At 45.7% G+C, this 13,115-nt stretch overlaps 2 protein-coding genes across 2 annotated transcripts in view; one reads left to right on the top strand and one right to left on the bottom strand.

Annotated features, from left to right (window-relative positions):
- LOC142563123 (venom metalloproteinase antarease TserMP_A-like) overlaps window positions 1-13,115 on the top strand; it is an 81,232-nt gene that overhangs the window by 23,860 nt on the left and 44,257 nt on the right. Inside the window, exon 6 of the mRNA XM_075673666.1 lies at window positions 2,599-2,732. Within this exon, the coding sequence (XP_075529781.1) occupies window positions 2,599-2,732 (134 nt within the window). The remainder of the gene's footprint in view (window positions 1-2,598; window positions 2,733-13,115) is intronic.
- LOC142563122 (uncharacterized) lies at window positions 7,516-9,672 on the bottom strand. Its single transcript, XM_075673665.1, has 3 exons — window positions 9,084-9,672; window positions 8,196-8,358; window positions 7,516-7,836 (listed from the first exon to the last, which is right to left on the bottom strand). The coding sequence occupies exons 1-3, from the start codon at window positions 9,326-9,328 to the stop codon at window positions 7,531-7,533; spliced, it is 714 nt and encodes a 237-aa protein (XP_075529780.1). The 5' UTR covers window positions 9,329-9,672; the 3' UTR covers window positions 7,516-7,530.

The following is a 13,115-nucleotide window of genomic DNA, read 5'->3' as shown; positions in this document are numbered from 1 at the left end:
CAAATTTCCTAATTTCGTCGCACCATTTACTCTTCTGCCGTTCTTTACTGCGCTTCCCCGCTCTTGGTACCCATTCTGTAACCCTAGTGGTCCAACAATTATCTAGTCTCCGCATTACATGACCTGCCCCGCGCGATTTTTCTCCTACTGTCTATTAGAATATCGTCTATACCCGTTTGCTCTCTGATCCAAACCGCTCTCTTTCTGTCTCTTAAAGTTATGCCTAGCATTCTTCGTCCATCACTCTTTTCGCAGTCCTTAACTTCTTCTCAAGCTTTTTTGTCAGCCTCCAAGTCTCTGCTCCGTATGTCAGCACCGGTAAAATGCACTGATTGTATACTTTCCTTTTCAATGATAACGGTAAGCTCCCAGTCAGGAGCTCGCGATGTCTCCCGTATGCGATCAAACTCATTTTTATTCTTCTGTGAATTTCCTTCTGATGGTCCGGGTTCCCTGTGACTAGTTGACCTAGGTAAACGTACTCCTGCACAGACTCTAGAGGCTGATTTGCGATCTTGAATTCTTGTTCCCTTGCCAGGTTATTTATCATTATCTTTGTCTTCTGCATATTAGACTTCAGCCCCACTCTTACGGTCTCCCTGTTAAGGCCCTCAATCATTTGTTGTAACTCGTATGCATTGTTGCTGAATAAAACAATGTCATCGGCAAACCGAAGGTTGTTGAGGTATTCGCCGTCGATCTTTACTCCTAAGCCTTCCCAGTTGAATAGCTTGTTTACTGATTCTAAGCACGCTGTGCGGCTTGGACAGGCGTCCATATATTTGGTATGTCAATAAAGTATGATTTTTAGAAGTGAACCTCGTTTGACAGGCCTGCTAAGCTAATTGTCGACAAGATTGAAGAACTTTCTGATACAAGAATGATGGCATAAAGGGAAACAAAGAAGATGAGGCGAACTTTGAATGTTTTGGCACGTAAAACCCCATAATTTTTTTAAAACTTTGAATGCTATCAGGCCTGTTGACTTAGCCCTGTGACATAAAAAAATTTCAAAATATTTTTTCAGAGAATGTACATCGTGTTAGCGACCTGCTCTCAAAACACCAATTGCAAGTCTACTCATTTGCACCGGGTTTAGTCAGAATATGGGCATGCCTTCACGCACCAACAGACTGGTAATACGTTTTTCCGTCGTTGGAAGAAAACACTAGCCTCTCTGCACGAATGAATCGCACCTGCTTTGCTAAGGTGTGTTATGGATGGCCCGGTACCACCGTCTCGTCGACGTCCTATCAGCCTTTGTGATAGCATACAAAAGCATCACCGCCGCAAAGAAACCTCGCGAACTTGAAAAACCGGCCAAGTTCCACCGTTTGAAGAAAAGGTACCGCCATCTAAGCAGCAAAAATTATTTTTGTAGAAACTGCGGGTACTCACTCCTACTATTGGAGCTGTAGCAGCAATAAGACAAGCAGATTAAAATCTTTAAATCATAATTCAACTCAGCACCTTTTAAAGATTCCGCACCACAGCCAGCGTCACTTCAGTTGAATGTGTTATATAGCGGTAAGACCATCTTTTCCTTTAGCAATTCTATCGCGTTGGCATTAATAGTTCAACATTTTTTTCTAAAGTTTGCTCTGCAACATTGTTAATGCCGAAAGCCAGTTTAATTGGGAAATACAGGTGCTATGAGATGTGTGCGATGAGGTTCATGTCTTCAGTGAAGTCACTACTTAGGCAAAGCTGTTCGTTACATGTTATTATATTCTTGATTGTGGAGTATGTACAATACAATGTAAACTACAGAGAGGCGTCCTCTTCCGAATTTCGTTCAACAGTCGTCGCTCACATGTGTATTCCCTCCCGGGCCTTCCCTTTGGGAGAATATACCAAAATGTCAGGTTTGAGCATATCAAAGTTACGTTAGCGAAAGGCGAGTTTCGCACTCCCACAGAACCGGAATAACGTGAATCCTATGTAATTTACAAAGAAGATACAATAAAAAAGTCTAAATGAACACCCCGGCGCCTTCTCGGCATTACGATTGTTAGAAAGCAAATGCACCTTCTTTCTCTATACTCGCCGTGGTTGCTCAGTGGCTATGGCGTTGGGCTGCTGAGCACGAGGTCGCGGGATCGAATCCCGGCCACGGCGGCCGCATTTCGATGGGGGCGAAATGAGAAAACACCCGTGTGCTTAGATTTAGGTGCACGTTAAAGAACCCCAGGTGGTCAAAATTTCCGGAGTCCTCCACTACGGCGTGCCTCATAATCAGAAAGTGGTTTTGGCACGTAAAACCCCAAATATTATTATTATTCTTTCTCTATATATTCCCCAAATCATTAGTGGAGAATAGCAATACTAGCAACAATTAAGTTAATGACAAGAGCAATAAACAATAATGGTCTTAGTGTTAGGTGGGCGCGTTAACTATTTATTTTAGTGGTCTGGGGCAGAATTCACAAAGCCATACGTTCACAAGTGTTCTTTGCCATTAGCCGGTCACCTTTGTTAATGTTATGCCTAGCGTCACGATTGGCTGAAATTTTGTCTTAGACCGTAAGATAGTTTTGGGGAATATTGACCATGATCTTTTTAATTCAGTAAAAACTTCACTTAATGTCGCGTTTGCAGGAGAGCCAGAAGGGATACTGAATACAGCTAACGAATTTATCGTGGAAATGTGCATTCTGGTAACCAAAACGTATGCGAACGCATTTAACACAACACAAGATCTCGTCGAGTACATCGGTGCAATGGTGAATTGGGTAAGTTACGTTGTCTGGGTCTCGGTAACCATATTATTTTCAGAGTTTTAATGAATCTACACGAGAGTTCGTAGGCACAAGCATACTTGAAGTAACGCCGCAGCAATGCTTTTTTGAGAATAAACAGCACAAAAGGAAGTTCAGGACTTCAACAGGACAAAGACGGGCGTGTATTTCACGACCAAGGTTTTATATAGCTGTGCAAAATCTACACTAAGTTCTGCAACGACGATTCGTGGAACATCCCAAGGTTGAGGTGTTGTGTTTCGGTAGATGTTGCTGAAGCCCAGATGGTCAAATTTATGACAGAGCCAGGTAACCTAGCCACTAGACCAAGCCCCGAGACAAAGATTCTCCCACTACGGCACGCTTAATAGTCGTATTGTGCTTCTGGCGCGTGAAAGTATTCAATTGGTTCTTTCACATTTCGCTTAAAAACGACATAGCTAAAGTATGCAGGATAGAAATTACACACTATACCAGAGAAGTAATCCAATACCACAATCATCTACATAATGCGCCGTCTTTACTTGAAAAAAAAAAAAAGATAGTTTTTGCTTGAAAGCGTTACACGAATGGCTTGCTAACCATATGCTGCATGCCTTCAAATTTCTTTATGTATTTTTTAAATTAGCCCGCCAACTTTTATACATGAAAGGGTAAAGTGCCACATGAAACATTATGTATATAACACGTACGCACGCGAGGGCTTCAGTGGTATGTCGAAGAAATGGAGCAATTTTCTTGATAAGATGTATGTGCTAGCTACAACTCTTTGTGAAAACATACCCCTACTTAGCCATTTTCTTAAATATTGCGGCACGCGATTTGTGCTTTTGGCTATCTGCGAAGCTGAAACAGCATTGACATGATAGATGGTAGGTACACCAAGATGATATTTGAAGTGATATGACACATAGGAGATTGCATGCACTCAGGCACAATATCTCCCATGCATTAGAAACCAGCCGCGCACTTTCGTCGCGCATAGCGGGTTTCGGACGCCAAAAGGCATAGAATAGATTAGGGCGCGCCGGCTATTTGCATTCGGCAGATAATAGCATTGGATGAAATCCGCGGCAAGCGTTCACTGACAGGCAGTCATAGACATACAAACTAAACCATGATTACGTTCTCTTGCTCGAGCTTCCTCTTCTTCCCATCCTCTTTAATTTAAGGGCTGTATGAAACGTACAATTCAAGCACCACCTCATAATTAAAATTTTATTATTATTCTCGACCACAATAAATAAAATTATGCATATCCCACGCACATGTTGGAGTCGCGGTGAAATGTAGGTTTAGTAAAGTGGTTAATTAATGTTTACATCTATTACGATGTAAATTAGGAATCTCATGGACTCCTTTCATCTATTAGCAATTTTAGGGTATTTCGCGCACTTTCTGCCATCTCTCTCTCTCTCTCTCTCTCTTTATATATATATATATATGTATATATATATATATATATATATATATATATATATATATATATATATATATATACATCCAACCCAGTGGGCCAAGTTTTCTGATACCCTGCCAAACCACGTATGTTCTCGTAGTTGTGATGTCGTGGTAGCTATTGCATCGTCTTCATTGCAGCTCCCCGCAGGGGCGTCTGCGTCAGCAGGCGTTTGGTGTGTTGCGACACCACGTACCCGAGCACACGAGGGTTCGACCCTCCCGCGTGTAGCCGTGCGTGGCTTAGCCGTGTCTGGGGAAAGGGGGATCCTGGGGGTTGAGCTGATGCTGGGTGTTTGGACCTTTAAGGCCCCGCTGCAGAGGCAACACACTTCTTTGGCCCCTGATTCACATAGACGGCACCCCTGGACTGACCCACCCGGGAAAAATCGGTAGTTGCGTTTTCCTGTCTCTCTCTCCCTACAGCCTTCGTCTTTTCCTTACTTTCCACTATTCCTGTCTCCTTCTCATTTCTTTATTACTTCCGACCTTCCTGGCAACAAGGGTTAACCTTGTGTGAGTAACCAACCTTGGTTATGTCATATTGGGTTATAGTGGCAAAGTACAGCTGGCGTTTGCAGGTCCTGATTTTCAGGCCCTGCAGCGTCCCCTTGTTGGACTGCATGGTGGGTGGCTAGCGTTGCTGCCGAAAACAACACGTCCACACATGGCTGCTTCCTTCCCTCCACTACCTGATCGCCCTCAGGAAAGAGGGCGCACCGATGAAGTCTCCCAGTTTTTTGGCAGCCAAAAAGAATCCTTCCCGCGTTTCCATGTGATTCATTCTGCAAAACCAGATAAACCAGTACGAACAATCTGACCCTTCCTTGTTTCCAAGTCATTGATTAAAGTCTTTGGTCGTGGTTATAAGGCGTCGAGGATGGCAAGCGGTGGTCTCCTCTTGGTGCTCCGCGATCAAAAACAATATGAAAAATTGTCAAAACTAGCGTCATTTGGGAAACCCAAATAATTATAACCCCGCACCGCACAATGAACACCACCCGTGTTGTTGTCTCTGACGATGTATTGATGGAGCTCACTGAGGCTGAACTCTTGGAGGGCTTCAGTGACCAGAATGCTATCAATGTTAAACGAATTAAGATGAGGCGAGATGGAAAAGAGATCAAGACGAAACACCTGATACTCACCTTCGGCTCAAGTGCCGTTCCCGAGTCCATCGAGGCCGGTTATATCAAACTTCGTGTTCGGCCATACATTCCCAATCCGCTCAGATGCTTTATACCTCTGTCACACAAGCACGCAAAAACTCTTTTACCTAAGCGGTCCTTTACCGAGTTGAAAGACCTCTAATTAAAAGGAGTTGCGCTGCAGACACACGGCGCGGGCGATCTCCTTTTATCGTTTCCTTCCGAACACGCTATGGAAAGCATGGCGCTAGATTCTGAAACAAAACCAGTTAGAATAAACCAACGTATTTCAATATAGAAATTAGAAACGTACTATAATATGCTTGTTTTAGTGAATTTAGATACAGTTTATTCGAAAAGGTTAAATTAAAGAAGATTTAATAAGGTAGCTTCAAGAGTCTTCGCAGAAGTAGCAAATTTTACATGTTCGTCTAGCAACCTTGGGCCACTGTTTACATCGGAGTCAACATGGAGGTCGAGAATATGGGGGACTGCACGGACACGAAGGAAAAAGTCGAAATAGCATGCATTTTGGCAAGGATTCTTGCTGCAGAGAGCGAAGCAGACGCCGCAAAGGCAGTCAAAGACCGTATTAAGCGGCAGTTGCTACTCAACGGGTGTACATTTTATGCCTTGGCGCTTCCCACGAGAGTCTGCAACCGATCGACGTGGGCTTTCATCCGCCACGAAAAGTGGTTCGAGGAGACTGTGCCTCACCTCGGTGGCCACAACTTCAAGCAGTCGTTTCGAGTGAACCCCTCAACGTTCCGGTTTCTCGTGGAAAGTCTGCGCCATGTGCTCGAAAAACAAGTTACCAACATGCGTGACCCGATCACTGCGGAAAAGCGTGTCGCCATTGGCCTCTACAAATTGTGCTCTTCTGCCGAAGATAGAACTGTGGCAAACCTCTTCGGCGTTGGGCGCTCATCCGTCAACGTCATTTACAGAGAGTTTTGCGCAGCTGTTGTCTCTGTGCTCGAAAGTGACTGGATCAGAATGATTACTGAAGAGGAAATGCCTAGGCACATCCAAGAGTTCGAAGCCGTGTGCGATTTCCCTCAAGCTGTCGGTGCCCTTGATGGCTGCCATTTCCCTATTTCGCCTCCAAAGAAGTACGCCACCGACTACTACAACTACAAGGGTTGGTAAGTGGCCACGATTTAACTTATTTCATGTAAGTGTTCTGTTTGGGCCCATTTTTATAGTAGTAAAAAAAAGTAACTGACTGACCCATATTTTATTGCTAAGTAAAATGTTATTCAATTTTACCAGCAGCTCTTAAGAAAACGCGTAATTTGGTTCGCAGTCTTGCAGTGTTTAGCAGCGACAATTTTAATGCGACGACGAAAAGAGTTCTCCGCAGGACTGCAACTCCTATACGATGTAGAGTACGCTAACAGCGACCGGTTGTGGCATTATGTGAAATAATGTAATCCGAGCTGCACTCACAGCTATTAATAAAAGCAAACTGTAAAATCGCATCACAGTAACTAAAGGCAGTGAACTCAGCAGTGCCATGCTGCACTAACCTTTATTCACTTTGCACTTTGTTTTTTCTTGCAGGCACAGTATTATCCTACTAGCATTGGTCGACCACAAGTATCGATTCAGATACTGCAATGTCGGTGCCCCAGGACGCTGCCACGACGCACATGTGTTTGGTGTTTCACGGCTGTCGAAGATTGTCAACAGTCCCCTTTTCAAAGCACCTGTTGCCGCAGTGGGTACCACAGCAGTCCCACCGATAATATTATGCGATCAAGCATTTCCACTAACCCCAAACCTCATGAAGCCATTTGGACACCGAACTGTCATCAGTGAAGCTGAAAGGAATTTCAACTGTCATTTATCTGGAGCAAGGAGGATAGTTGAAAACGCATTCGGAAGGCTAAAGGCCCGGTTCCGTTTCATTGCGAAAAGAATGGAGTGTTCTGTTGGCAATGCCCGTTTGGCTATACGAGCATGCTGCGTGCTCAATAACATTTGCGAGCACTTCAACGACAGTGTCCACCCACAGTGGTTAAGTGAGGTGCAGCAGTCCAATGCTACATTTCCACAGCCATCACGCAGAACAGAAGCTGAAATTGGAAATGCATCCGCCATCAGGACAGCACTTGTGGAATATTACAAGCGAAGGAACTGAACGCAAGAGTCCCAAGAATCAGCAACAATTGTGGAACACCATGTCAGTTTTTACTAAAAAACTTCAACATTGCATCTACAAGTTTCTCTTGCAACTTGAGCCCCTCTTTACGGAGATCCATTTCCATTTTGTGCGCATCAGCAAACTGCTCTCTCTGCCGTCGCTGCTCCTCAAGCATCCTTTCTTGAAAGTCGCCAGCCGGTTGCCTTCTCTTCCTGCGGGCACATTCGGAACTGCCACTTGCGAGGTTCCTGGATTCAACCTGTTGTACTGGCGACTCGGAAGGTGAACAATCTTCGGCGACGTCTTCACAAGAAGCAGAGCCGGAATCAAGCATGTCGAAGATCAGCTGCGTTTGAAGAAGGGATCCGAAATACATTGACCACATTAGTTGATGTGTGAAGCGGTAAACAATTAGTTCAGGGTTTTTACTTGCAAGAGAGCTGCCTCTCCTTGCGTGTATGTATTCACGTTTTTTTATTTTAGAGTCTGCATTTTTTTTATTCTCCAAACAGCGCACTGCCAAGCTTGCAAAATGAACAGCGCGTGAGCACAAGCAGAAATGAACCACAGTATTAACAAGAGCAGTCCGCTACACTGCAGGGTTGTGCAGATTATGGGCTTGGCAGCACAGCTGATGCTACATTATGTCTTGAAATTTAGTTGACTGTAATAAAGCATATATAGTCTCCACTATGCATTTCTTACTTCTTCGACGGAGGCAGTGCTGCTTGTTGTGCTCTCGCTGCACCCAGCCTCTTCCATTAAAGATGTATCGTGAACAGGCAGGGATCCTAGAAACCTATGGACTTCGGAGAAGAATGGCCAGCTCGGCGGTGATGACCCTGTTGTCATGTGTTTCAGGCAGCTCCTGGATAAGAAAACGAAAGAACTAAAATTTTATATACTCAAAATGTAAAGATATACACAGAGCAAAACGTTTGCCGATAGATACAAACGCGACTTGATGGTACAGAAAGCCTGAGAAGCGAAGGTAACCCTTTTTACTCGAAAAAATTTAAAGTTTCTCATGTTTTCTTGTCTGAGAACAACGCTTGCGCATGGTCCGAGAAAAATGCAAACCGTAGTCACATCTGCAGAAATGAAAACATGCAGACGACTTCCTGCTTCGTATTATATGTTGCCGTGAGAAGGCGTACAATATAATGTGAAATGCGCCTGTCCATAAGTTAAGGTTCCCGTTATCTTGTGACGAACGAAATCATGCTATTGACGACCTGCGCGGGTTGTCATTCTTCGCCGCATGTGAAGGCGAATTTGCGTTTACTCAGACCGACTCGCACTGTAAAGGAATTGCAGAAACAGCCTTTAGCGCGTCGTCGACTTTCGTGTGTGCAGGGCGCAGTTCAGCCCTGCAAAATTCGACGCTAGCTGAAATGAAGGGTCTCTGCCTTAAAACCTTCGTTACTACGGCTCCGTCCGCTAGATTAGGGTTCCGTCGCTGCCTACTACGGAAACAACGTTCGATGCTGAGGTCGCGACACCACAAACGAGAGCTTGCAGCTTGCGACCACAGCCTGAAGCCGCTTCAAGGTAAATTTAGCGCTCACAGCTTACTGCTGTGCTTTGTCTTACCTGTAGGTCTGTCCCAGGTTCTCTATCTTGCTGTGCACTTGCGCCTTTGTGCGAGGTACACCCATGCTCGTCAATGCTTGTGCAATGCCATCGTAAACGCCTCCGTTGTGCTTCTGCGCACGCAGCGAGGGCAGGTTGTCTTCCCATAACTTGATTAACGCCCAGGTGTCTCTCTCCGACCACTGTACCCGCGGTTTTCTTTGGCGTGCCGGAGGCTGTTCGTCGGTACCGCTCGCCGTAGCCATGGTCGCAGAAAATGGCGCGAATTTGCATCGTCTGTTAGCGTCACGTGATATTTTCGAACTGCTTACGAGAGTGCCGTGCAAAAAGTGCAAAACTGCGCCTACTTAAGGTTCAACGAAAGACAAAACCCTTTTTTGTGATGTGTACACTTGAAATAAAAATGCACTTTTGCTTCGTTTCTTTATTGCATGATAATTACTGGTGCCCACTGCGTTGGAGGCTACGCCTTTCCAGCCGTAAAAGAGATCGGTGATCTCCGGTTTCGGAAAAGACCGCTTCTGAAAAAGAGATTAAACTTTGGCGTGTGTCTGCGGATGCAACTCCTTTGTGTGAGATGTCTTTTTCTTCAAATGCCTTTAAAGTGCTCGTGTGACAGGGGTATTAAGTGCCAACGTTTCCGCCACAGTTCACAGAACTGTCGAGGCCGGCTGACTTGTGCCAAGTGTAGTGACAATGAACATTCCTCCAAAACGTGCCAGAACACTCCACGTTGTGTTAATTGTGATGCTGAGCATGCCGCATACTCGCTGCCGTGCCCGTCTTGGAAAAGAGAAAAGGAAATCGTAACAGTTAAAGTAAAGCAAAATGTCAGTTTCAAGGAGGCACGCAGGCGGGTATCCTACCTGCCAAAGAAAACCTTTGCCGATGTGGAGCGTCAGGGGGCAGCGTCACAACGGCCTCCGGCGGCTGTCCGACCCACAGGCAGTGAGTCGGCAGTTACGCCATGTGCCCCCGTGGCGGTTGCAGCTAGCGCTGCTCCGTCAACCGAGGAGAAGGGACCATCGACCGCGAAGGTGGGCGCAGCCGAGGCTGCCTCAACCTCCCAGGTCCCTTCCAGTGCTTGCAATGGCCGGCGCAACCAAATCCCTCAGGGAGCCCCATCGACCACCGGGCTGGTGGGCGCAGGGGTCTTGCCCTCCAAGGCGGGACCTTCCATGGTAACTTCTCGCTCACAAGAGCACGTGTCCGGCGCCTCACAAGAGGCAATGGACACTACACCTATCCCCACGGTGCGCCAAGCGCCTAAGGAGCAGCGAGGCTCCCTCGAACGCTCCAAAAATGGCAGAACTCCCGTTACAAGACCTCAAAAGAGCTCTGGAATCTAATCTATGAAACCTCTTATTCACACTTCTGTCTCTGTACACACAGCACCCATTGACTTTCAATATGGATACACAAATAATTCAATGGAACGTCAGAGGTCTTCTTAGAAACCTTGATGATGTGCAGGAACTCATCCAAAAACACAACCCGAAAGTGCTGTGTTTACAAGAAACACACTTAAAATCCAAACACACAAACTTTCTCCGACAGTATATAACTTTTCGCAAAGATCGCGATGATGCTGTCGCATCATCGGGCGGTGTCGCCTATGCTATCCATAAGAGCATTGCGTGCCAACTGTTACAGCTACAAACGCCTCTAGAATCAGTGGCGGTTCGAGCTGTTCTCCTAAACAAACTCATAACCATTAGTTCTCTTTAGGTACCCACTTTTTACAAATTAACGAAAGATGTATCCCAATCCTTTATAGATCAATTGCCAGAACCTTATGTTATTCTTGGTGATTTCAATGCGCACAGCTCCCTTTGGGGCGACTCTCGTATAGATGCGCGAGGTCGTCTTGTTGAACATTTCCTTTTTTCTTCTGGTGCGTGCCTTCTGAATAAGAAGAAACCCACTTATTACTGTCTTGCAAACAATACCTTTTCTTCAATTGATCTGAGCATAGTTTCCCCGTCCATACTGCTTGAACTCGAATGGGAAGTTACGAACAATACTTACGGAAGCGACCACTTCCCCACACTATTAAGTACACTTAAAGAAAACGACTATCCACCACAGGCTCCTATGTGAAAGATTGACACAGCAGACTGGGAGAAATTCCGAAACTTAACTAGTATATCATGGGATGACATGTCCTCGTTAGAAATTGATGCTGCTGTGCAGTATTTTACAGCCTTCATAATAGATGCCGCATCTAAATGCATACGTGAAGGAAGTTGCTTGGCATGCAAACGGCATGTCCCATGGTGGAACGATGAATGCAGAATCGCACATAGGAATCAGAACAAAGCGTGGGGGCTGCTACGCGCTTCGCCCACTGCAGAGAATCGTGTCAACTTTAAAGAAGTAAAGTTCCAAGGTAGGAGAACCCGCCGACAGGCCAGAAGAGAAAGTTGGCACAAGTTTTTGTCGAGTATTACCTCGTTTAGAGATGAGGCCAAAGCCTGGAACAGGGTTAATTGGATTAGAGGACGCCAAACATATTCACTCCCTCTAGTAAATACACAGGGTGATACAATGCAAGATCAGGCAGACTCACTTGGGGAGCACTTTGAGAGTGTATCAAGTTCAAACCATTATTCGCAATCCTTCCTGACATATAAACAAATAGAAGACCGCAAGCCACTCATCAGAAAATGTCGGCAGAATGAACGGTACAACTGTCCGTTTAGTGCTGCCGAGTTGAGAGCTGCCTTGAGCGCATGCAAGAGCTCTGCACCGAGATCTGATAGAATCATGTATGAAATGCTCAAAAACTTACACAATGACACGCAAGTTACACTACTCACACTTTTCAACCCCATCTGGGATGCAGGGTTCATTCCAACCGCATAGAAGGAAGCCATTGTTTTCCCTGTTTTGAAACAAGGCAAAGACCCTTCCTCAGTGGCAAGCTACCGCCCGATAGCACTCACAAGTTGCATTTCTAAGGTGTTTGAAAAAATGATAAATCGGCGACTCATTCATTTCCTTGAACAGAGCAAAATGCTTGATGCTTATCAGTGCGGCTTCCAAGAAGGGCGCTCCACAACTGACCATCTTGTAGCTGTATCCTAGTAGTATCCTTGTAGCTATATCCGGGACGCATTTGTACACAAACAGTTTTTGTTATCGATATTCCTCGATATAAAGAAGGCGTACGGCCTCCAACCTGCGGTAGGTGCGGGGAGAGGCTGAACGTCCTCCACGTCGTCCTGGAGTGTCGGGCAGGCGAATCTGAGAGAAGGAAACATTTTTATCTAGCATACCGGCAGCTCAACCCCCTACATCCCGTGATGCTACTCGGCCCAGAACCTTTATTTGACACGAACGCAGTCCTAAGTTTTCTGAAAGATGTTGTCTTGCATGTTGTTAGCCCGACATGTTCGCAGCGGGTCCTCTCTTCAGAGGATGCCGCTGTGATGGCTCTTTCGTATAGCACATGCCTCTAGGCCCTTGTTAATGTTAATGTTAATAGTACTCGTCATTAGTCATCGCCATAATTTTGTAGCACGTAGGTTTTACGCACTTTACCGCGACTCTTTTAGGCCACTTTACAGCCAAGTCACATCTTCTTCACAGAACTCATCATTCCACCGCGAAATCACTAACACTGTCTTGGCGCTCTTTGGCCATATCTGGCCCTTGCGCCACTAAACCACACACATTCATTCATTGCAGCTTCGTCATCTGAATGTCGTCACGCCATCGTCGTCATAGAGCCGTCGTGCATTATTGACATTGACAACACCGTCATGGTGATGATACCGTAGGTAATACATTCGACGTCACTCCTTCCTCAGCATCGAATTCTCGTCATTCTGTGGCTGCTGGGCCATCTTCAGCGTGCAGCCGACGTCTAGCCACCGCTCTCATACCATCGTCATCATTTTAACGTGATAGTGTTTGGGGCCCCGTGTCGCAGAAAATTTGGTGTCGGCGCAGACGTCGGCGTCCGTGGCAGAGAACATAATCCTGAACCATCTCCAACCATCTATGGGTGAAGATGGTTCGCAGGTGATG

This window comes from Dermacentor variabilis, chromosome 11 (assembly GCF_050947875.1).
Source record: "Dermacentor variabilis isolate Ectoservices chromosome 11, ASM5094787v1, whole genome shotgun sequence".
In the NCBI taxonomy this organism is placed as follows: Eukaryota; Metazoa; Arthropoda; class Arachnida; order Ixodida; family Ixodidae; genus Dermacentor; species Dermacentor variabilis.
This window is presented reverse-complemented; position numbering and strand designations above follow the sequence as displayed.